The sequence below is a fragment of the Melanotaenia boesemani genome, chromosome 4 (assembly GCF_017639745.1).
Source record: "Melanotaenia boesemani isolate fMelBoe1 chromosome 4, fMelBoe1.pri, whole genome shotgun sequence".
Classification (NCBI taxonomy): Eukaryota; Metazoa; Chordata; class Actinopteri; order Atheriniformes; family Melanotaeniidae; genus Melanotaenia; species Melanotaenia boesemani.
In genome coordinates this window covers 37148144-37174439 of record NC_055685.1, presented here as the reverse complement: position 1 = coordinate 37174439, position 26296 = coordinate 37148144, and the positions used below count along the sequence as shown (strand labels likewise).

The 26296-nt window shown below is 40.4% G+C and overlaps 1 protein-coding gene and 1 long non-coding RNA gene across 3 annotated transcripts in view; one reads left to right on the top strand and one right to left on the bottom strand.

Annotated features, from left to right (window-relative positions):
- The window catches only part of sh3pxd2aa (SH3 and PX domains 2Aa), a 123760-nt gene that overhangs the window by 9977 nt on the left and 87487 nt on the right, over nt 1-26296 (bottom strand). For both annotated transcript variants that reach the window (XM_041983637.1, XM_041983636.1), the window contains 3 exons: nt 13941-14054; nt 7580-7663; nt 14-131 (listed from right to left, as the gene is read on the bottom strand). In XM_041983637.1, the coding sequence (XP_041839571.1) occupies nt 14-131; nt 7580-7663; nt 13941-14054 (316 nt within the window). The remainder of the gene's footprint in view (nt 1-13; nt 132-7579; nt 7664-13940; nt 14055-26296) is intronic.
- Nucleotides 4291-18673, top strand: LOC121638706. The gene is made up of 3 exons (XR_006010053.1): nt 4291-4358; nt 15890-15895; nt 18662-18673. It is a non-coding gene; the product is annotated as an uncharacterized LOC121638706 (long non-coding RNA).

The following is a 26296-nucleotide window of genomic DNA, read 5'->3' as shown; positions in this document are numbered from 1 at the left end:
CGGTGTGGCTCACCTGATGTACCACCAGCCCTCCAGGTTCTTTTGGATTACCTCCACGGTGACCCCTTTCTCAAAGCTCACCTCATCTTTCCCCTGACTGGTGTACGGCTGTGTTGTCACATATTTCTCCTCTGCAGGTGAAGAAGACAAGAAAAACAAGGAAAATTAGTGGGAGAAAATATCAAAAGTTTTTCTTTTTTCTGTCCTCTCCTATTTTGTCCCAAACAGCTCTCTAGTGGTTGGCCATTTTTCATCCACACTGCCGCTCATTCAAACCATCTGAACCCTGATCCAAAGTTCTTCTATCTTGAGCGGATATCCCTCTCAAAGTGGTGGGCCTAAAAAGGCTTTCCTCAAGGAGATAAGATATTTGGACTGAGATCTTTCTTCTCAGATCCCTATCTGACCACCGCCCTCTCTCTCACGCTCTGCTAGCCTTCCAAAACCCTGTAGGCAAGGAAATTCATTTACAGACTCAATGAGGAGCAGGAGGAGTTTTTGCAATCATGGACAGAGTCAAAGGGAGGGAAACAGAGGAGGACCAAGCCTCCCAGTGGGTCAGATGATCGTCAGATAGCATTAAATATGCATTTCCTCAGTGAAATGTGACAAGAAATGGTTCAAAACTTGTCAAGAACAGCTGAGAACTGAGGTGGAAAAGAATGCAACCTTAGATGGCTGGAGGAAATAAGACGGTTAAATGAAATGTGAGGGGATGGGATCATTTTAATGGAGGTGAGGCATTTCATCGCAGTAGGGCTTAGAGTTCTTCTCCTGCCTGTCACTGTACAGCAGCTGATAAAGTAACGTGGAGCTGAAAGGAACATCTGGCCCTGAATGAAGGCTTGCAATACATGTGTGCACGCAAGTGTGAGGAGATGAGGGTGAGTGCTGGATACTAAACAACAAATGGGACAGCTTACTGGAAAAGGTGGGATGCATATCTGCAAGTCTGTTGAGTGGGCATCATGTTTTTACTTTTAACAGAACATTGTGTAACATTTTCTGTTGTTTACTGGCCAAAATCGATGTCTGCATGTATATATATGCTATCATTGGTTTATTATGACCTCTGCTAATGATCTGACACATTCTCGTAAGCGAACGGTAGTAGGCGACGATAAGCCAGTATGGTACAGCCACTGGCAAGGGACAAATAGCACCGGCTATGCACAGCACACAGTGATTGAGACCCCGGCGGCGTGGCTCAGCAAGGTAGAGTGGTCGTCTCATTACCCAAGGTTCGATCCTCGGCCAAGTCAGGTTCATGTCGTTCATGTCGAGGTGTCCTTGGGCAAGACACTGAACCCCAAATTGCTCCTGACAGGTCGTGGTCGAGCGCCGTGCATGGCAGCTTCCGCCATCAGTGTGTGAATGGGTGAATGTGATGTATAATGTAAAGCGCTTTGGGTATCATTTACACACAGTAAAGCGCTATATAAGCTGTTTTCATCATCGGCAAGAAATCGAAAAGGGGACTTAAAAGCCAGCATGACCAGACGATACAAACTTTGCGCTAGCCTTCCCCAGGTAAAAGGAGAAAGATTTTAAAAGGGAGCAGGCAGCTTTCTCCTCAACAAGTAAGTCAACGTACTGCCTAAATGAACCTAAAGCCAACGTTTTTTATTCGGTTATGTTAGACAGTGTTGCTCATTACATGGGAAGCACAACATTAGATCCTGCTAAAATGCACCAGCCTCGTTGGTACAGTAAACGCCAGCTCTCAGTTGCAGTAAAGGACTAAAAGCCGGTGGCAAGGCTTTTTTAAGGTGGTAGTACTGTGACAAAAGCAAGGCAAGTTTATTTGTATAGCATATTTCATGTACAAAACAATTGAAAGTGCTTTACATAAAACATTAAAAGCATTACAGCATCAACAGCAAACTGGCCTCAACGGTGCTGTGTTGAGGCCAGTTCCCCATCGAGATCCGTTCCTCCTGTAAGAGCCATTCTTCCTCCTAAACACAGAGGAACATTATCTGCAATATTTATGAAATCATTAACCTCTTCACCTGAGTGAACACTCCATGAACTTTCGGATGACACATTTTTATCACTGTTATCGTGTCTTTTTGACACGTTGTGGCTATCGTTGTTGCAAGACATGCTTGAGAGAGTGAGGCTCTAGAATGCACAATATGTTAGAATGTGATTCAGGATTCCAGCGTTACATGAAAGTAATTCATACACAACGTCCCTTTAAGTCCTGAAGTGATGGAATAAAAGCTGAAAACACTGATTTATTACTAATTACATCTGTGTTTGTGTTTATGGGCTGTACACGTGCCTCCTCCTCCTCCTGGTGCTCGCGTCACTCTACAGTGACACAACAGTGAGCTAAGTGGGCGGTCAGCTGGACTCTGTAAATTAAATTAGGGAGTTAATGCCAGTGGAAGCAGAGAAGGGAGGGTGGCTTGTGTTGAACCCTGGAGCACCAGACACCGCCCCTAATGAAGTCACTTTTATGTCAGTAAACACGTCCAGAGAGGTCAAAACACCCCGACCTGGCTTTGAGTCACAGTGGAGATGACTGAACAAAAGGAGATGTGCAGTATTTTAAATAGATTGAGCATCTCAAACTCATACTTAGCTGGAGTGCCTCACTGATTTCTTCCAATTAGCAGATTACAGATTGCAGAACATAAATCTTCTGCAATCGGCCTTTGTTTTTTCCTTCGCCAACGCTACTAAATCAAACTACATTTGGAGCGTCATGCACAGAGCTGTAAATCATCCCTGACCCAGCTCTATCCATCAGGTGAGTGACACTCTGTTGGGCGAGGGTAGTGCCGTTCAAACAGCAAAGATGGGTACATGAAGATGGTATTGTGGTAGAATGCACTCTTTTATGTTGTCCTAACTTAACGGAGCTCATGTTATTTGCAAATGTAGACCACCTGGTTGTATTAGCAGTTCAGCACAAAGCTAAAACAGGTGTCAGGCAGCACGCAGCAGTATGTGCTGTCCAAGGCTGGCTGTTCCTAGATGTGTTTACATCACAGTGTACTTAGAACAAACAGATCAAATACACTACGCAGTCAAAGTTTAGACATAGTTATCCAGTAGATTACATGGGAAAGTGTGTATGTCGTATTTTGTCTGATTAAGCAGCTTTATTGACAATTTGCCTTTCAACTTAAAACATGTGGTAGGACTGAAATACTCAAAATTCTGGATTTGATTCATGTGTCAATTGTTTGAATTTTTGGTTATATTCATACATGCATCCACTTAGAATGAATCCTCCCAGATCATGGAGATGATGATGTTACAGCTACGAACCTGGCAACGAATTGGCTGAGTGATGTTTGGGCCATGTATGCCGGCCATAAGAATGGATCTGTGACAACATTAGCAATGAAATATCATGTCTCCTTAAGCTGCAGATGACAGTTCCCAGGCACGATTCATGCAGACATGTTGCCTTAACGCTCAATGCCAGTCAGGTTTGAAAGTCAGTCATGGGTCCTATCAGGGGATTTGACTGTCCCTGGACTGGCGCTTAGGAAATCAAACTATTCTCAAGATGTTACCTCATTTAAAGGGAATCAGAAGCCAGGCCATTAACACCTAAAACTTGCAAATGTGAATTCAGACTTGGTCTTTGGGGTGCAGATACCAAATCTATAGGATGTCCTATGATGGTTGAGATATTGACAGTTGGTCTGTTAACTTTTTACAATACAATTGAACTAAAGTCTGTTTAAAGAGTCTAAGCCATGTCGTAGCATGCTGTGAACTGCCTATAAGCTTACAAATTATGTGCAAGTAACAAACATAATACACAATATGTACTGCTTACTGCATGCGCAGTAATGGTGGTTTTCAAAAACGGCCTATGCGCCAATCCAGGGTCTGAGTCAAACCATTTTGAGACAATAGTTACGGAGTGGAAGCACAGAGGTTCTGGGGTCCTATCTTGAGTTCTAGCGGTCCTTGAGAAGTTTTGGTGCTGCTGTTATGAAGGGCTGTCTCCCGTGGGAGTGTTTGATCTGCAACCATATTTAGATGCTGGTACATGTTAAAGTACGTCCACATCAATGCCAGGACCCATGTTTTTTCAGAAAAAAAGAAGCTACCAGACTCCAGGTTTGTTTTTAACTTTTTGTTTTTTATTTTTTTTTGTTTGGTAAGATTCATCATATTTGCAGAAAACTTTTGATTTACGAAGAAAAATAGCATAACTATGAGACAGCCATGCACATGCAAAGCTGTAAGGCCCATTTATGCTCAACGCAGAGGATGGATAAAAGACTTGTCTGTCTTCTGCTTCGGTTACGCACAGAATTTTCAGGGAGCTTAGCTATCCGTTGCTTGACGCAGAAGACGAAGCAATACTACCAGAAATCACAGGGGCAGTGTTGACCAGCAAAAGAAACAAACCAGAAAACAAGAGAATCAAGAAGGGAACAAAAAAGCAGAAGAATGAAGACGAGGACAACTGTTGAAATTGCGCGAGCTTTTGAAGAAAGACTATATGCGAGTGTTTAGAGCGTGTTGGGAGATTGGAAAAAACTTTAAATCACCCTATGTATAGCAAAACCACACATTTCAACAAACAGCAGAGAGTTAAGTGAAAAAGGACCATGATGCAATAAAAGCTAAAAACTAGGTGGAATTCAGGAACAAGCCTCCAAATAGGTTTCTCATTCTCTGGTGGCGACAGCTAGCCGGCTGACTCATCCAGAGGCTCTACAGCAGCTGAGGTTCTGTGTGATTAAAGCCAGTCTGCTGATTGGGCTGTTGCCCCACTTTCACACTTTCCATCAGCTCATTCGGGCCAAGCTTTGCTGTTCTGGGAGACGTGTCGGCTTAGGTAACGCTCCTGCAGACCTAACTGACACTGTTAGCTGCCAAACATGCTCCGTCCAGTTGGTGATTTAATCCTATTTGATGTTTCTGACCAGTGCCAGTTCACTTGGTTGAATTATTAAAACAAGTTTGTCGGGGAGGTCAAGGTGTCCTGTTCTCCTTCTGCTTCCACCAGTCTGACCAGGTTATCTAAGTGTTTAAAAAGAGGTTTTATTGACCTCACACCAGCTTCCATAAAAAGTTTTTTTTTTTTTAAAACTGACTAACCCTGGATCCAGACAGATGGCTAACAAATGGTCTGAGAAACATTTGTCTAAGAAAGCGTCTCACCCAGAGACAATCGACACACACTGATGTATCAGCATTAAAGTCAATGTTGCACAACAAAGCTACAGGTATCCTGGTAAACTAAACTTTTATGGGCTCAATATAAAGTCATAAAGATTTTGCAGCTGTAAATCAATGTTTGTAAATAATTATTTGTATTTGTAAATCAAGTTTGTCATCCTGCAAAAAAAAAAAAAATTGCCTGGAAAATTGCAAATGTGTAGAAAAGGATTTACATGGTTGTAAAAAAGACTTGTATTTGTGGAAAATAATAGATGTTCTTATGCAAATATCCTGTCCACAGATGTGAAGCAGAAAACTGCATGCAAGACTGAAGTTGTTGTTGCAAATTTTGTCCTTGTTTTTTTACATCTATCTGATTGGATGGTGACCAATCAAACTGTCCAATCAGAGAGCAGACACTTTCCTGTCCCTCCGCACCACTGCAGGCTCTTAAAGGGGAGTAGATCAATAAATCAGAGTGGTTTATTAACTGTCTGCAACAACCTTTGTGAAAAAATTAATGTGACAATGTGCGAAGATTGTCTATTAGTGACAGACATCGTACTCTAACATAAACCGAAATTATTCAGTCCGAGACTCCAGCAGCAGATGCTTCAGACTGTCTCTCTCTGCAAACCACCACTTTCTCCTCCTCACAGGTGCTCTCCTCCAGCTGACCTCCATGGGCCGCAGTATCTATTTCAACCATGCTTGGATTCAGGGGTAGCCGTTGTTGCATTAGGACGATCACCATGATTCTCCCTATAGCTCCTCCAAAAACAAGCGCTGCCTGTACGTGGCTGTTGTTCCCCCCGGGTAGTGGTGGAATGTACCGTAGCCCAGTAGATAATACCGTTTATGGACTGTCACCTCTCACGCTTCCTCACTGTAAATTCTTCAACCTCCCGCATGAGGGAGGTTTAATGGACAGAGCTGGACACAGTCAGCTGATTCAGCTGCCACCCTGGAATCGAAGCATCGTTGAAGTTTTAACTGCCGTGCATGCAGGCCAGCTGCAGAAAAAACAAGCTGAGCAACAACCATAACAGGCAGAAAAGGTGAAAGTGATGGTTTGCAGAGAGAGAGAGAGTCTGCAGCACCTGCTGCTCGAGTCTCGGAGTGAGAAATATTGGTTTATCATGTTGACTTTGAGAGACAATTGCACCACCATCTGTCCTTAAAATGTATCGACTTCCTTTTAAGGACCTGCAGCAGTGCGGAAGGTCAGGAAGGTGTCTGCTCTCTGATTGGACAGTTTGATTTGTCACTATCCAATCAGATAGACGAGGACAAAACTTCAGAGTCCCACATGCAGTTTGCTTCAAGTCTGTGGACAGGATGTTTGCAAAAGAACTTCTTTTACTTTCCACAAATATGAATATTTTTTTCAACAATGCAAATCTTTTTTTGCACATTTGCAAACTCAAATTTTGCAAATGTGCAGGCAGATTTTTTTGCAGGATGGTTAACTTGATTTTCAAAAACAAACTGAAATTATTTGCAAAAGTTCATTTGCATCTGCAAAATCTTTATGACTTTATATTGAGCCCATAAACGTTCTCTAAGCAGTAACTACTGCAGAATCATTTGCATTCCCAGGGCTCAGCAGCCATCAGAGTTGCTGCTTTTATGCTGCAGGGGCCAAACAACCTTAATGCAGTCCAATTATTTTGTTTCTTAGTGAGAGCTGAGCAGCTTTCCATGTTAGATGGCGAGATTTGAGATTTTTACTGTTAGAGCTGACTCATGGCCACCCAATATGCGGCTCCTGGCAGGATCCTGGTGCCAGTTGCTGCTGGCGGGGTAGCGAGGATGTAAACGAAGTTGTTTACCAAGTGGTTGCAAAAAATGTGAAATCAAGGCAGAGAAGAGGGGCCAGCAGCAACGGTACTGAGCGTGAGTTTGTTTACTGCTTTTGAGGGTGTAGAGTTTTAACATACTTTGGATGATTGTGTCTTTGAATGTGTAACTTATAAATGAACATTTTGTTGTAAATTATTGTCTTTAAAGCTGGAAAGTTGTTTAAAAATGCATGCGTTGCTAAAAGATTATGTTGTCATGACAACATCTCTCCATGTAGTTTCATTAAGAAACATATAGTGTGAGTTTTGCAAACATTCACCTCTGGAAAACCTTTGCTGTCAGAGAATATTCCAAAAGTTATTATAACATGCCGGTTTGCACACTTTGCAGAAAAAACTAACACTTTTAAAACAGAATAAGTCCGAAACATCCCTATGAGTCATATTAGGACTTGTTAACAATGTTCATTTAATGGGTTAAAGGTGTTTGTTTAGTTTATAAAAGCATCTATTGTGCATGTACAACTCTAGAACAGAAAAAGCTGGAATGATGTAAAAGAAAAAATAAAATAAAAACCTAAAATTTGTGCAGGCTATTCTGTGAGGGGTGGTGCTTTGTCTATGTTTGTGTTCACCTCTGCTTTGCTGCCGGTTAACCATACCACCGAGGGTCCAGCGGCGGTCCAGCCTCTTCAGATGGGCCTTTCGCCTCTTAGTAACTGATGATGAACAGCAGCAACCAAAAAAAAAACAAAGAATAAGGAGTTAGTGTAAGAAGCTTGGATTAGGTAAGAAATGGAGAAAAAGCTGGTTTTAGTCACAAAAACATTTTAAACAACTGAAGTGAAAATGGAGCGTAAAGGTTACAGATCGATTGTAATTATTTCTGATTAATCTCCAAGGGTTTTTCTTTAAAATTTGACCGTGTTTATGTAGCAAATATCTAACTTTCCTTCCTTCCTAACAGCACCTGACAGATATGAAACTGAAGTCATGGCAGGCAGGTGGATGCTTGCTGAACTCTACAGGCTCATTGCTGTATATGGTGGCCGTTTCAGGGCTGCAGCAGAACCGTGTTAAAAACAGAGAGGTTTCCGTGTGTACAGAAAAACAATGTTTTAGCTAAATCAAAACAGTTTCTCTGAGCAGAAAGATTCGAGTGTGGGTTAACACATCTGTCACAACTCAACGTGAGCTTGAGGGTAAACAATTTACAGCACAAAATATCTGCCTGGAGCCGAATGAATCTTACTGTGGAGCGTCTCCTGGCCCGTCTGGGAACTTCATCTGAGAACGGACCAAACTGACTGCTCACTGAACCAGAATTGTGTTGACACATAACAGAATCTTTTTTATTAGCAGCCTGTCACAAAAAAGTTCACATTACTTTAGTTGCATCTATGAAAAACACCAAAGATAACACAGGTTGATAAGCAGGAAATGCTATTTTTGCATCAACAACGTGATTCCCAAATTCTGTTAGCTGAAAACTTGGCATTTGTCAGCATGTTGTGCCGTGTGTCCTTAAAACATTTGAGTGGAGGAGAAAGTGTCACGGTCTGTGGGTTTTTGTTCTCTTTTGGGTCAGTTCTTGTTACATTTCTGTTTCACATGTTGATTTCTGGTTTCCTGTTTATCTTGGTTCTGATGACCACACGTTGTTTTACCCTCCATCTTGTTGCATCGGTTTCTTATTTAATCTTATTTTTTTATTTATTTATTTAAATTTTATTAAAATTGAGACAGTACACATTAATAAACTCTCGTGTAAATGTGTCAGATTCTAGCCATTGGCTAGTTTCCATCTGTGTTCCCTGGGCAGTTTGATGTCATTTAAAACAAGTCTTAAAAAGTACAACATATTTACATAAAATAACAATTTATGTGTGGTCCCTATTATTGCACATTCATCACTATAAAATGCATATTATCCATATTATATTATTTGGTTAGTTAACCTTCTGATGAATTGATTAAAAACAGAAAACAGCATCTTTTTTTCACCTACAATATTTTACTTCTACAGACACGAACAGTGGTGCTTTTATTTATATTTAATCTTATTTGGCTTTTTATTTATTATAAATAATTTATTAAATTTATTTATATGAAATTTTACAATATGTTTATTTTGCTTCAGTAAGTGGCAGTGTATTGGATGATTTCCTAATGGCCACTGAAGTGCACCCATGCATATACAAGAAAGCAGCCTTTAATTTGGTGACAATATGCATGGAAGGGTTAAGTTCACCCGCCTGCGTCCCGTCTCATTGTCCAGCATTTGGGTCCCACTCCTTGTGTCTCCGTGACCACTGACGTGCCAGAACTAAAATAAAAAAACTATCACTACCAGATAAATAAGATCTGAAAGATTCAATATCCAGCAAAGACCTGAGCCAGGACCAAAGAGATGCATCTGGACCTTCAACTGATCCATCCACTGTTTGCTAAAGCCTCATCAGAAAAGATCTCCGTGAAAACGTGGCTGTCTAGCAGCCATACTTAAGAAAGAGAAGCAAAGAGAAAAGGCTGAGGTATGTCACATGACACTAGAACTGGACTGAAAATCAGTGGCAACAGGTTTGATGGAGGGATGGATCCTCCCCAGAACCTGGACCAAAACATTATTGAAGCGGTGTGGGATCATGCGGACAGTGAACATAACATAAGGCAGGATCATCCAAACAAGAGCTTTGGAAAGTTCTTCAAGAAGCCTGGAGAACCATCCTGACGACTGCTGTCATTCAGGCTGTGCTGATTCTCTCTCAGACTTCATTCAGTCTGTTTCACTAAATTGTTGCACCTATTTCCTGTTTTTTGTGAATATCTAAAGAAACGAGGGGATTTATTAGATCATGCTAATACAAACTCCTCCCTCGTGGGGTCGTACCTGAGGAATCAGTATCTGATGTGTGATGAACTCTTCACCTCTTTCATGTCTAATCAGATCAAAGCCTGTGTGATAAAGCAGAAGTCAGAAGGAAGTTGGTCTCAGTCTTTTCTGAGGCCACAGGGAGAGTCAGAAAGGTAATGAGGAGAAGGGCAGGTGGAGACAACAGTCGTCCTTTGTCTTTTGAGTGAGGGTAATCTAATTCCTGTGTTGCTCAGATTCTCATCTTCTTCCCTCTCTTATCTCTTCATCGTTCCTCTCCCTCGACATCCGTCCTCTCTTTCTGTGCTTCTGCTACTTTTTTAAAATTTCTCTGTGTCACTGTCCCTCTTATCGAGCGTCACCGTGCTCTAGTTGACCTCCTAATTGAAATATCAGCTAAGGCTCAAAAGGAAATGTTATTTGGAGGTAATTTCAGCAGGGGAAATCTCCTCTCCATGAGGCCGAGCCCTCAGTAGAATCAGGTTACAGACCATGTGGAGATAATGAGATGTAGGAGATGATGAGGAGTGGTGATATATGCAAACGTAAAGACGCCAGGACAGGTATAAATACGACTGGGGAGTGAGACTTTGACAGTGGTTGCTGCCATTTCACAGTTTTTTCATCCCCAAAACATTTTTTGTCCATCTAAGACAAGTCACATGACCCAGAAGTTGTCTCTGCTCTGCATAGGCAGATGAAGTGATGAAAATTTGTCTCCTTACATTTATGAAAGCAGTTGATGCCGTCAGTGTTTCCAACAGGAAAACTGGTTTACTGGTTGTGTTTGCTGGTTAAAACAACAGATATCAGTTCTTTTCTGTCTTCCTGAACTAAATCATCTTATTGAAAGTGAGACAATGATTTTAACCATCCGTCATCAACATTAACAGTGAGTCAGCGAATATCTGATTTTTTTTTTTATCATCCTATCTGTCATGGGCTGCTGGTTAATAGTTGGATATTTTTGTACTTTTGGTGTTAGAGGCAGCTTCCACGTAGGCGTTTATGGACAATAAACAGAGATAAAACACTTTTTCAGATAGCTAAGCTTATTAATTTACATTTTTGTCCAGATGTTAAACTAACGTTTTGTCTCTTTACCAGAGGATCCAATAATTCTGGACCTGACTGCATCATTATGTAAAAAAAATAAAATAAAAACTCCAATTAATATATTTGAACCTGGGTGAGATAACATCTCCAGCCAGCAGACACAGACACTGTTTCTACACTATAAGATTAGTGGTTTGCATGAGTGTATATGGGCCAACCTGGGCAAAAATGTCAGGGCTGATTTTTTTTTTTTTTTGTCATAGTCCACCCCTGCAGGTGGTATGTGTCAAAGTAATATCCTCATAGATGCAGGACCAAGATTTTCCAACAGAACTTAGCTCAAAGCTTGCCTTATTCTCACAGGTTCAATGACCTGTCCGTGTGAGCATGCACACCTGACCATCCACATGATGTAAAAGAGATGAATAAGAACAGACCTTCTTCCATTGCTCCATTCTGATGCTTACTTGCCTATCATTGTTGCTTTCTGTATTTGGGGCTGCATGCACACACACTTTGATGGACTGTCTTGAAAGCTCTCCTAGCATTAACCATTTCAGCAATCTGAGCTACAGCTACTCAGCTACTGGATGAGAAGGTGCATTGAGTCTGTCTATATCTCCATCACTACTGACACTGCAGACCCACTCACTGGCCATGTCTTAGGTGCATCCCCCTTTTCCTCCATAACTGCCTTAATTCTTGGAGTGATAGATTGAACAAGGTGGTGGAAACCTTCCTCAGAGGTTTTGCTCCATATTGACATGACAGCATCACACAGTTGCTGCAGGTTTGTCGGCTGCATCCATGATGAGAATCTCCTGTTCCACCGCATCCCAAAGCTGCTCTATTGGACTGAGATCTGGTGGCTGTGGAGGCCGTTGGAGTCCAGTGAACTCATCGTCATGTTCTAGAAAGCAGGTGGAGATGATCTGAGCTTTGTGACATGGTGCATTATCCTGCTAGAAGGAAGTAGCATCAGAAGATGCTCCACTGTGGTCATAAAGGGATGGATATGGTCAGCAACATTACTCAGGTAGGCTGTGCTGGTTAAACCAGGCCACGTTGGTACTAAGGGGCCCAAAGTGGGCCAGGAAAATATCCCCCCCGCCATTACACCAGCGGAAAGAGGCCCAGGGGAAGACCCAGGACACGCTGGAGGGACTACATCTCGCGACTGGCCTGGGAGCGCTTCGGGGTCCCCCTGGATGAGCTGGTAAATGTGGCCGGGGAGAGGGAAGTCTGGGTTTCCCTGCTTAGGTAACTGCCCCCGCAATCCAACTCTGTGTAAGCGGCAGACAATGGATGGATGGCGTTACAACAGCAGCAGCCTGAAGCGTTGATCCAAGGCAGGACGGATCCATGTTTTCATGGTGTTTCCAACTAATTCTGAGCCTAGCATCTGAATGTGGAGCTGAAATGGAGACTCATCAGACCAGCAACTTTTCTCCATCTTCTATTGTCCAGTGTTGGTGAGTCTGTGTGAATTGTAGCCTCAGTTTCCTTTTATTAGCTGACAGGAGGCACCCAGTGTGGTCTTCTGCTGCTGTAGCCCATCTGCTTCAAGGTTGGACGTGTTGTGTGATCAGAGATGCTGTTCTGCAGACCTTGGTTGGAACCAGTGCTTATTGGACTTCCTGTTACCTTTCTCCAACCAGTCTGTCCATTCTCCTCTGACCTCTGATATCAACCAGCCATTCTGGTCCAGACAACTATTGATCACTGGATATTTTCACTTCTTCAGACCATTTTCTGTAAACTCTAGAGATGGTTGTGTGTGAATATCCCAGTAAATATTTAGACCAACAACCATGCCATGTTTAAGGTCACTTAAATCTCCTTTCTTCCTCATTCTGATGTTTAGTTTGAACTTCATCAAGTCGTTTTCACCATGTAAACTAAATGCACTGAGTTGCTGCCATGTGATTGGCTGTTTAGATATGTGTGTTAACAAACAACTGAACAAGAGGATGATCCACTTATTTTAGGCCAAAAACTAGGAAAACAAAATTAGTTAAGTATTCTGTTTTTAATGTCATGAAAACAGTGACCCTGACAAAATGTTATCACAACCGTTAGAAAAAAAGGGCAGAGCTGCACAAAATGACTGTTAATCATTAAAAGGTGGGAGTAAAATGTGTGTTTGTAATCTTTAGTTATTGTTCTGCAGAACAAAAAACTTTTAATAAAAAAAACAATCCAAACCTCCATACCTGTTTTATCTCCTGCATACAGGATTGTAGGAGATTATTGCGTTACAGGAAACAGTTAACACACACAAGTGTGTATTGTTGTGTGTGAGAAGACAAAGCAACAGCAGCAGAGGCATGAGAACAGAAAATAACAGTGGCTGTAACAGCTGTGTAGGAGCTGTCATCATGTTAGTGGAGTGGGTTCTGTGTACATGTTTTGCTGGATATGTACAATCCACTCAAGCATAGAGGCTTGCAAGTCTGGCAACAAAAACAAAAAAATGTTTTTTAGAATCCATCGGCAGCCTACAGCTTCAAAAACTGTTGCACCATCCTGGTGTCATTACAACACACCACTGCAGAATAACTGTGTGCATACTCAGAGGAGGTCAGTTTGCATGTCTAAGCAGACATGTGTGCATGTTTGTGTGTTTGCACATTATAACTCTTTAAAGGGCTACAAGCAGAAAGGAGGGTATGATGAAATGCTCCATCCCAGCAGTCAGACTAAACATTTGAGAGGAAAGGGTCACAACAAAACTCGTGCAGGAGTTGCAGCCTCCCAGGAGAGTTAAAAGGAATTTTCTGTGGTGCCAAAATATTGCAACCACGTTGGCTGCTGTCTGGTACCATTTCACCGAGCTGCTGAGCCTTTGGTCTCCAAGGCTCTTAATGTGTGACTGGAGGTGTGTTTGTGTTTGTGTAAATGCTGTTTTTTTGTCAGAGGCTGAGATGGGAAAAACCACCCACGAAACACAACACGATTGAGAAATAACAGCCTTTTCCAAGCAGACATTTCTCATATCAAGTCAGACAGAGTGACATTTATGTCTTTTTGTGTTTTATGATTCTGTTTTTGTGTGTGTGCAGACAAACCTTCTCCAGTCCTGGAAGTGCCCAGATCCAAATCATCTCGGGTTCCGTTCTGTGAATCCAGGTATGTGGCTGGAACCCAGCCCTGCTGCTCTGCGGTACTGACAAACCACCAACCTGAACAGCAAACAAAGAAAAGAACATATAAGTGCTGCTAAACAATAATACCTGGAGAATGACGGTAACTGTTGTCTCTGCATTCTGACAAAAACAAAAGAACCATTTCTGCTCCTTCCTCTGCTGTATCACATTACATAGAGCCAACACTACTGCAGATCTACACTGTGCATAGCTGGTAAAACTGATGTTGTGTATTAGAATGAAAGACACACTTTACGGTAAAAGAGCTTCACCTATCTGAGAGCTTCTATCATTACTGAACCAGACACTGAGCGGCTCTGGAGGACTGGCTTTGATTGCTGAACCTGTAGCAGGTTTTAGGAATCACTATACACTTTTTTTTTTTTTACAAAACATGCTGCTGTTTTGGCTAAACTACCCCATTTCTAAACTACCCCGGATTATTCAAGAATCCAAGAAGGAAAACGAGGGAAATGGAAGCAAGTTTTTTTTTTATTAATCTATTTTATTCATTTTTTATCTATCTATTTTATCTGTTTGATTTTTTTATTATCTATTTTCTTTTCAATATTTTAGTTATTTTATTTTTATGTTTGGCTTGATAGTTTATGGTTGGCCAACAGTTTCCCTCATCTATGAGCGCTCACTGCTGTTTAGCATGAGTTGAGGTGACTAACTAATAGGGGATCGAATCAGTAAAAAGACAGAGTTGTTTTATTTATGTTTTATTCTTTTGTTTACAGCTGCTTTTGTGCAAAACTCTGAAAAGAAATGGCTTCAGAGAAGGCTGCAAGTCCAGCATCAGTTACCATGGTGACTAGCAGGTTGCAACAGAGCCAACTTCGTGACTCTGGAAACTCTGGCATTCAGCTCACCAGGCCACCGATCTCACTTACATTCCTCTGTGTTTGCATCCTCTGGAGCCACTTATGGTTTTGACACTAATATATATAATATATATATGTATCTATCCATCCATCCATCCCTCGCTCCCTCACTCTCTCTCTCTACCTTTAAAAGACAGATAACTCAGCCCCTTGGCAGGACCAGTGTCCTGGAACTGCCCCCAACCCTGAGTCATCTCAGGGAAACCCGTTTTCCCTTAAGATAAGATAAGACAATACTTTATTGTCCGCTTGCCTGGAAAATTGAACTGCTGTACTGAATTAACAATCATTACAGACATTAGTGCCCTGAGTCAGTGCCATCACAGTGTCAGACAGCTGAGGGCAAAAGTTTAAAAGTCATTCTTGGGTTATCATGAACAAATTATGAGTTCCTTTCAGGGGGGTTGGAGGGGAGGGATACTGATCAGATACAGAAAAATACAGTTTCACAATGTTTATTGACTGCATTGAAAATAAATGTTAAAGATTTGAGTTGATTTGTGGTGGAGAGACGTAGTGATCAACATAAAATAAAATAAAACACATGTCAACCTTTTGGTTGCCCCAGAGCAAAATATACGAATTCAAAGTTAGTGTCTAGGAAGTGGTACAGGAAATATCAGTTATTTTGCTAATCTAGATATTTAAAGATGTGCATATTTCACCGCTGTGATCATGAAAAAGACATGAGCTTCGTCCCTGTAGGGAGCGGGGTTAGGAAAACATTCATTTTACAATCTTTTAGCCTTTCCTATAAAACTGCAACCTTTCGCACTATAAGCCAACGTACTGATCACACATTTGGGCTAAAAGTTTTCCAGTGATTGTGACATATTTCAGAGTCCTCAGACTGGCTGGCTGACTGGCTAGCTTACAGTACAGCCAGCGCAGAGTCCCACAGCTTCATGAAGCACTTATTACACTGCACAGATTCTCAAAGGTTTAAAGTTTGGGACTGTTGGCAGAATTACTGCTGTGCTACAGGAGCTGGTTTCTCAGTCTTCTGGTTTTAGGCTGTCTCATGAAGCTTAACTACTGACTTCAGCATCAGGCACATTAATTTATACTACACTGGAATGGCATGCAGCTAAAGAAAAGACCTCATTCTTTGATGACAGGTTTGTGGTCACATGTTATTCTGTTCCAGCACTCGCTCAGTTAACTTGACACAGTTGCAAGAAACAAATGTCACTTTGGACAAGAACCAAAACCAAAAGAACCATAAGGCAATTTACATTGGTCACATTCTGACAGCTAGCTTGTCTCATTTAATGAGAAGGGTGCTTACACACAGTGTGTTTGTCACAATGCTTGTGATCATACCATCGAAGCTACAAAATCACCTGTCACTTATCTTAAAAAAAGAGTTTTTAGTTTTATTTGAGTTGTCTCTGCTCTGTCTGGCTCAACCCAATGACGCATTCCTCCAATCAGTGCAATACAAGCTGTCATAATTTCTGACTGTCTATATCACAACATTTTACTCTGTACCATGGAAAGAATGGCAGCAGTGGGAGAAAACATCTAAATCGTGCATAAATCTTTTGCTTTTAGGATTTCTAGTTGTGTGCCATATCTTGCACACCCCCTAAACTCTATCCAAAGGGTTGGCTTTGGCAGCTAAACTAGTCCACACAAGTGTGATAGAATACAATCAAAGTGACACTACATGGTTAAGGTCTGATTTGGACATAACAGGTTTAAAAAAAAGGTTTGGAAAAAGTTAGTTTTTTTTCTTCAAATGATTCCAGCATGCTAAATCATTGCCTCTCTGATGTATTACAGCCATATGGCTCAGCACTCATGTGGTTGATGGAGACTGGGTGAATCAACCCATCACACCCTTTTTTATTACCAGGCAAGACACCAGTCACATCAACACCTATTGTGAATGATGTGAAAAATATGCCAGCGACAGTTAGGTGTGTTGGGAAAAGAAACAGTCATGGAGTGAGTTTGTGTTTTTCCTCTATACCATAAAGTGTGTGTTGGTGTAATTCTCTACAGAGACTCCCCTCTGTATAGATATCAGCAGCACATTTCAACGGGGTTGTTTGAGGGTTTTATGATAATCATTCTCTTCAAAAGCAGCTTAATGTTAGTGTTAATGTCATGCTCATGGCTCCAGTTTCAGGTACAGATTGCTCTGCCCGGACGTTGTCCAACAATCCAAAACCATGCAAACAAACACGTTATTTTGCTGCCTATGTTCTACCAAGTTTCATGAAATGAGCTTTGGTAGTTATTTTGTCTTTTGCAAACAGAGGCTACAGTTGGAATATTTAACAAAATGACTTCCTATTGTCTTTTCCTAAGTTATTTTTATTGACCTCACTGTAAAACTTTTCAGGGTTAAGGGAAGGGGTTGGGAGAAATTTGGTAGTGCTGCAATGTGATTGAATGAGAATCCAATTACACCACTAAGCTACAGATGTTCAATAAATAATAAATAATCTACAGAAATAGAATTAAATATTTTGCCTAATGCAGTCGGATCACAGTGTTACAATGAAACTATAAATCATGTTAGTAAAGATATAATATATAACATTACTTTATTATCAAGATTCATAATTAAGAAAGAAAAGAAAAGGCTAAATGTTTGTTGTCACAGACTGCTCAGTCTTCATTTCATTTTCATAAAAGATGATCTTATGTATCCTTTGATAAAGGAGATGAAAAATGATGGCGTCACAGCTCCTTTACTTAGCAACAACAAAACAGCTGTTTTAATGGCTGCTGCCATTAAGTCTGATTCATTTCACTTAGCCGGGAAGGTTCCTGAGGAAAATAAATTATTCAACTGGATGCCAAAAGACATAAAAAAATAAAAACTCTGCTCTTGTATTGGCAGAGAAATATTTGCAGTGATGTTGATATGATGTTGCTTTTAAAGCAAATCATAGTTGAAAGTGTTAACTGAGGTTTTAGTCTAGAAGGACTGCCCACGACAAGAACCATAACAATCGCACCAAAGATGTGAGCATCCAAACCGCCCAGTGATAATCCTCTGTAACACTAAGCATGTGCTGCATGCTCCAGCTGTACCTGACACACAAAGTTCAGGGTATCTACAGCTTTGATACCAGCTGTTCTTTCCAGGGTAAATTCTATTTGAGCTAACATCAGTTTGCTCACATCCCAACGCTGAAATCAAACATCAGGCTGCTTTCATTTGGGATTTTTTAGTCTTGTTTTGTGCACATTCAAAGTTTACTAAGTTGTAGGCCTACCCTTAGTAAACATTTGGACAACAAGCTCACAAAGATGTAATCAGAAACTGCAAACTGGGTATTAATAAAGATTTTTATGTATTATAGGAAGGATAGATGGTAAAGATTAGCTGGGGACTGATTTATCTTTCAGTACCAAAGAGTGCATTGATATGGAATTATTTTTAATTGGTTCAAAAGAATTGTTTTCACTATTAATCACATTTTAACAATGATTCATCATCATTGTCATTAGGGCTGTATATTTACAACTTTTGTAAATGGTCTGTATAGAGCTTTTATCCAAAGCACTTACATGTATGTCACATTCACCCATTCACACACACATTCAAACATTGATGTGTGGAAGCTACCATGTAAGATGCTCAACCAAGACACATCAACAGCAGTTAGGGGTTTGGTGTGTTGCTCAGGGACACCTCGACATGACCTCTCCGGGCCGGGATCAAACCGGCAATCCTTGGGCTGCAGGACAACCACTCTACCCACTGAGCCACACTGCTCAGTAACACTAAGTGGGTAGAGCAGCATAGCTCAGTGGGTAGCATACATAAACTGAATTTAATCAAATTACCTAAATGCTGGGACTAATCATCATCATTTTTAGGGTCCATCTACTTTAAAACAGCTTCATTATTTGTCTATAATTATGAGAAAAAGTCAAGTATATAGCAAATGGAGTTTTAAAAGATTCAGTCAGAAAACTTTCGACATCTTTTCTTTGATAAATGGCCAAATTATTATTATGTAGATGATCATCAAACTATTGGTGATTTGATTACTTTAATTGCAATGTTTAATAATTTGAAGCCCAGTCTCCCACATTTTAACTCCTTTTAAACACAAAAAATGAGAATTTGTAGACTGTAAAATAAAAAAATGCAAATTTATTTCACCACAAAGTTTAAAAACAACATTTTTACTAGAGCAGTCAAAAATAACGCATTAATGGCTGTAACTAATTTATGTAATTAATTGTGTTAATATTTTTAACATAGTTAATGCATGCGTGTCATGAAAAGCCCCATCCATCCGTACTGTCTCTGTTATACCGGCGGGACGTGGAGAGGCGAGATAGAAAAGACGAGCCGGCTGGCTCTATCGATGGATTTGAGAATAAACAAATCCACAGCATTAACGGAGAGACCCAAAGGCGTCATCCTCGTGGAGAATGAGGGCGTTTTAACACACACTCTTTTCCCGGTGAGAGGGTTCCACACCCGCACTTTTCCCTGTATTTTATTTTATTTTATTTTTTTTAAGGTATCCTGTGTTTTGCACCAACATGGCTGCTCTACAGGATCTCTGGTCGTCTCTGTTTGTGGAGCAGCTGCTTCCTCCTTCTCCTCCTCCTCCTCTCTTGTTGTTTCATGAATCTTGACGGCTGTCGGTGATCAGCTGATCATATTTTTGTATTTTGCAGCTTCAGCAGCAAAACACAAAGAAACGTGTGCTACTCATACAAAACTGCTGCAATTTTTATTCATCCCAGCCTCCAAACTCAATGAAAACATTAGGTTATGACTGTGCCGACACTTGAAATTGGAGATTGTTCAGCCCCCTGCATGCAGCCTCATCCCTTCTTAAGACTATATAAGCAGAGCGAGGGCTGAGCCACCATGGCTGTTACCAGAAAACACCTTCCTCCACCACACACATATACCCAAAATCACTCTGATATACCATGTCCCCTGAGGTTCCTCCCAGCAGGTCATGTCTCACATTCAAGTTGAGGACCTTACGACATATTGAGGCTAAACCCAGTAGCTGCAGTGCAGCTCATCCAGCCTGAGCTTTCTTCACAGGTACGGCTGCTTTCTGTTTATGTTCTGACTCTTGCTGAGACGGTACAGTGCAGTTGGGCATCTGGAGAGGTCAGAGTGGACCCATCGGGATCAATTTAGTTCTCTGCATTGCTTGGCTGCAAGAAGCAGTTTCATATGAAGGTGCATTTTACAGAATGTCAGTTGTATAATGCTCATTAAATCTCACACCATCGCTTCTGGATTAAGAAGCCTTGCTGTAGTGATATTGTGAGGACTTCCTAATCCTGACATTCCTTATGGGAAGTGAGTTGTATCCATTTAATGTTTCAAATGGCCAAACGAGTGTCAAAACAATAACTGAGAGGTTTCATCATGAGGCAGGTTCATTTTCACAAACCATCATTTCCTTTTGCTGGATTTGTGGGTTGAAAAGTATGCTATGATGGTAGTTAGATAAGTTCAATGTGTTTTACTGATTAATATTATTATTACATCACAGAGGCTTTATCTGACGTAATCACTCAATTCTCATGTGCTGTAAATGGCCCTGAAAAACAGCATATATTTAACTGTAACTGCAGTAAAGACTCATACTTTTGATAGTTTTGACACTTTAGAAGGTAAACACAGGGTAGCAGTCACGCTTCTTCTTTTACAGCTCTAAGGTCTGTGAAAGAAGCCCTAAAGGCAGCTAGAGCTGCAGCACAATCTTTGGTTCTCATCTTATGCGACCTCTCTGCAGCGTATGACTCTGTAAACCATGACATCCTATTATCTGTACTATCTGAAATGGGCATCTCAGGCATGGTTGAGTTTTGCCTTGGGCAGTTCTTCACTGAGCATTCTTTCAAAGTGTCATGGCAAGGACAAACATCTGCCTCCAGACACCTCCCTATGGGGTACCCCAAGGCTCAGAAATGGAATCCCTTTTCTTTGCAATATAAAGTTGGTCATCAGCCTGCATAGATTCTTATATTTCTGTTATGTTGCTGACACCTAACTATGCCTACAGCATGAATCTAAGCTTGCCTCCTCGTGAATAGAGGTAAGTCACATTTAACTAAAATATTTGAAGACTGAATTTAGGCGATCTTAGACAATATCGAGCTGCTTCTGGTTAGAGACGGCAAACAAATTCATGGGACTTTTTCCTCTTCGAGGTTTGTTCCCAGTTGGGAAAACTACATATTCCATTTAACTATAATCACAAGCACTATTGTGTACACTGCCACCCTCTGGTGACACTATGCAGCCTAGCATATTTACAATAAAAGTCATTCATTAGATGCATTGCGATGCAGACATGTACAATTAGGAATTCATGTGCAAATATTACATTTTTTATGTTAATAACAAAATATTGGAAGATGGAACTTGAAATTTTGGAAGTGCAGTGCCTGAACCATCTGTTGTGAGACCAAACAAGATGCATGAAATCTGACTGGCACCCTCAACATTAAAAGCTAATGTGTGGAAGAGCTTCGGCTCGGATGGCTTTGTTTGGTTAGAAATTCTAGTTTGTTTGGGGAGGTGTGAATATGGTCTGCCTTCAAACGTAACTCCCAGTTCGTGTCAAGCGAACCAAATGCAGGAATAAGACTACGATGCAAAGGGCACTGTGGGTAAACACAACCAAAACACGTGTGTTGGACAATAGGCAGTTCTGGCTGGCAGTTAGACACAGAAGAAAGATGTAAAAGATCTGGTAGAAATATAATCGGCCTAAGGCCGCTAGGATTGAATGCAGCTCCATGTTTGTTCTGATTAGGTGAAAACAGAAGTTGTCCTGCATTAACCAATACACGAGCAAGCTTTCTTCTTCATTGCTTGTCACGACACATAAAAAACCAGGTTACACATTTCCATTGCCAAAATAGTAGCAGTCATGGCATCACACGGGTAAAAGATGATTCAATAATCATTTTATAATCGCGTTGCAGTCATCTGAATCCTAATCAAATCGAATTGTAATGTGCATAGATTCCTACCCCTAATTTTTGCTTAAAGCCAGTCAGTAGAAACATGAATTTCACATCTTTTTTGGTGGCTGGATGAGTTGGAAACCCTGACATTGTCCCTCACCTTAATGGGAATCCAAAAAGAACATCCCTCTCTGGAGATAAAGACTAATTTCTTCAGATTACACCTTTTTTACTAACACCCTAACACAACTTTTCCAAAACCTACTCTACAAATTGGGTTTTAATACATTTTGATAAACACTTAATGGAGAATAAGGGCTTCTCTCTGGGGTGAAGCTTTCATGTTCTTCATTTTAAGTCAAATGTAAATGTAAAATGTTAGAGCTGGCCTTCTAATCAGCACTTTTCTGTACTGTGTTTTTCTTAGTAAATCTGTTTTCATTCCTCACTGCTTTTTCTTCTTTTAAATTTCTCTGAACTGCAAAAGGCCTGTCTGGCAGAAAGAACAGTTTAGCTCATATGAAACACATTTAGGCTTGTAGACTGATTCATTGCAACTTCTCAAAAAGCCGAAGAAAAATGAAAGCCACCTGTAAAGAGGAGTTTTCAGGTTCTGCACAGAAACCAAAGCAGGAGCTTGTCCTCTTCATATTGCACCTGGTATGTGGGGGAAAAAGCAAATAATAAATTCCCCAGTTAGTGGAAATGTGATTTGACTGCTTGCCGTAGAAGTAGAGCTCCAGAGCTGCTGCACATCACATCTGACCAACAGCAGATTCAGTGGATAAAAGACAGAAACAAATGCTGTCAACTCATGGTAAAATGCTGAAGGCATAAAGATATGAAAGGACAAAAACATGAAAGCTGTCTAGTCAAAACACTGATGAAAAAAAGTCATCTCCAGGGGTACTTTTAAAGACACAATCCACAATGTATCTATCTATCTATATATATATATATATATATATATCTATATAGATATATATAGATATATATATATATATAAGCCTTGTATGTGGTGCAGACTAGTTTCCTTCCACCCAGGTCCCATATTGTTTGTCTCAGTCCAGCAGCTATTCTGCTCTGTGTGAACTGGAAAAAATTACGTCTGTAGACATTTTGTTTTGATGTTGAAATTCACGTCAATAAAATGTAGCATATGTAGGTAATGTCGGCTCTATGGTGACGCTTCTCCACAGGTCCGTAGTGGTGGCGAAATATTAGGCTGTCGCCACGTCCTTCACAACTGACACTTATCAAACTGGGCAGGGAGAGACACGTGACTAAAATGATGCAGAGATGGCAGTGATGTCGTTTGTCCACAGTGTTGATGAGTTTCTTAAATCCCGGATTGTTCACTGTGTTAATTGAGCACTGGTCTTTTGCGAGAAACAAAGTTCTGTTTGTTTATAACGTTTGTTATCTCTTTGTGTTTCTAGGAGCTGGTGGATTATTTGGTCGTGACTCTTCAGAGGTGTTTGCAACTGCGTTGAATAAAACCAAAGCAGTTGGGGCTGTGGGTGGAGTCTGCAGCAGAGAGCTGCAATGCCAGTGGCACTCAGTTTGTAACAGCACTAAAGTAAACTGCGAAGGAGAAAAAAATGGGATCATTTTATTTTCATGAATGTTGAAAATCCAGATCATAATTGAGATTAAAATTTGATTAATCGCCCAGCCCTAGCTACAGTATCTCACATACACGCCTCACATTTTTGCAAATATTTCAGTATATCTTTTAACTGGACAACACCATAGAAATGAAACTTGAATATTCAGAATATCAAACTACAGAAACTAAACTTTGATATTCTGTATGTCAAAGATTAATTTCTATAGTGTTGTCCCATGAAAAGATACACTAAAATATTTGCAAAAATGTGAGGGGTGTGAGATACTGTATAATTCTGTCAAATTTGCCATAATCTGCATGAGTCATTCTTTAAATTGCTGGGCTAAGGAAAGCTAATGGTTGCATTAAATCTTCATTTTGAGAAATGTGAGGTTAGAATACCCATCTCTCTTTAGCAGTGCTGCTCATCAAAGCTCATCAGAGTGAAAAGTTATTTTCAGTTTTTAAGTTTTGACTGAAGAAAAATCAGACAGTATGCATAAGGAAATTTAACAATATATTCTATCATCAAGCTCATCTGCTTACTGTAACATATTCACACTGAAATAAACATCCCAGAAGAAGTCTTAGAGCCCTCTCCATCATGAGCACATATTTGTGTGCAAGGCAAAGTTTTGACAAGACCCAGTTCCCCCATAAATCCAGCTCTGGACAAAGTGGGCACTGTAAAAGCAGATAAATGAGGACCAGAAAAACATCTGCAGACTGCTCAGTCTGCAGACAAAGAGTGAGGAAAAAACATAGAGATGCAGATGTGAGCATAAAGAAGACCGAACAAAAAAGATAGAAATGCATCTGCTGTTGTCAGCTATAGGGAACTGGCAACATGGCAAATCTGGGTCCTGGGATGAGCTGGTTGACCTTCATATGTGAGCAGCTTGTTGACAGATTACACTTTTCACAGAAAATCTGTCTCGTAGGAGGAGATCTGGACCAAAGATTGACAGCCAGATGGAGAAAAATTACTCAGAGTCAATTATAGCAAAAGCAAACTTGGCTCAGCATATGCATGGACTGATGGACAAGCAGACCAGTGGAGCTCAGCTAAGGTAAAATGAACAAAGATACTGTGGATGGATGATTATGCTTCAACCAAACAAGTCTGGAGATTCATTAGGACAAAGCTGTGCAGACCCACCACCTCATATAAAGCAGAGGATTCACATAATAGTTAATTCAGATTTTGCACACGCTGGTGAACACAAACACTTGGCGTTTAGGTTTGTGAAGATAGGTTTCAGGTGTCCAGTTATTGTCTGAGAACTTCTCTATGCAAGTCAAGTGCAGTAAAACCTCAGCAAAACTGGCAAAAAAAGAGGTAAATCATCTGGTTTAAATTCTTCATTATAATCGACTGTGTAATTTATGCATGTAATAAACTGTAAACTTATGAAGTTTTAAAGCCACTCTGGTTGCATGATACATTTACACTAATTTATACAGACAACACAGTCGTTTTTAAAAAAAGTTGGGTCTCCATTGTTTTCTTTTTTAAATTTAAAAATGTGAATAAGAAAGTTTCATAAAAAATGGTAAATCATTAATTCATAAAAAGCTTTATATAGTTTTTTGACTTAATGAATATTGGGAGGACAGCAAACAGCTTTACTAATCATCTCTGGCAAATATTTAATGATGTGACTCAGCAGCTGGTCTAGCACACACACCTCATAGACACGAAGACGTTATACCCAGATATATGTGCCATACATACAAATGCCACACAATCTTATGACGTATGTCCACTGAAGTTCTTCCTTCTTACTTTAAAGTTTGTTTTCCATTAAAACAACTACTTCATCTACTGAATTATAACAAACTGGCAGTACCACCACAAGGTGGCGCTACATTACCAACATTGTTTGCCAACAGAAGATCACTTCTCTGGTACAAAGTGTGTGTTGCTGTGAGATTCAATGCAAATGGAGTACAAATATAAGAAACATGCAAAGCCAAAGACAACAAGCACCAAAAAGTTCTGTCTGCAACAACTTTAAGGAACTGAGTTCCAGTTCAACCTCTGCCAGGTAAAACCAGAATGTCATAATACGTCCACTATAACAATGAACAGTCGTTTGAAAGTGAAGTGTCTCCAGGTAAACCTGAGTGGGTTTTTTCTGTCCACTGTCCCCCTGCCATCCCATGCATGCTCAGGATGGGGGGATGGAATCTGAGACAAGACTTGATGAAACAGGTTAGTTTTCTTTAGTTTGGTTATTGTTTTTTCATTAAATTGGCTCTTATGAACCCTGTTATTATAAACTGGACTAATGTGGATTTGTTTTAATTGGATCAAAATGAATTGGCTTGAATTGATCATGTCTGTCAAAGGCCTGGGATGACTTTATTTTGAATTGGTGCTATAATGTGGCCGAATTGAATTGGTTGCTCCACTTTATAACTGAACTGATGGGCTACAATAATCTTTATGATATGAACTTTCCCCACATCTTAAACTAAGATTAATCTGTATGATTTACCTTTTTAACTGCTCATATAAAGGACTAGCTCCTTTAATACGCAAAGGAAAATAATACACAGAACACCATCAAGAAAAAGGAATGATGTAGTTACAGACATCTTAAAGCTGCAGTATATCCATATGAAAGCAGTGTATCTTCTAACTAAAGAGAAGTTCACCTGTTACTTTCTTACATTTCAACATCTACCCGATGTGGATTCAAATACAGCCCCAAGTGTGCCCTACATGTGGTTGGAGTTGTGATCAAAGGGCACCTCATAGAAGCTAATATATCACCTTTCCTGTGAAACATGACAAATAACTGCACATGTTCATATACATGGCCTGCTGTGAAAAAACAAGACCCGTACCGGCCGAT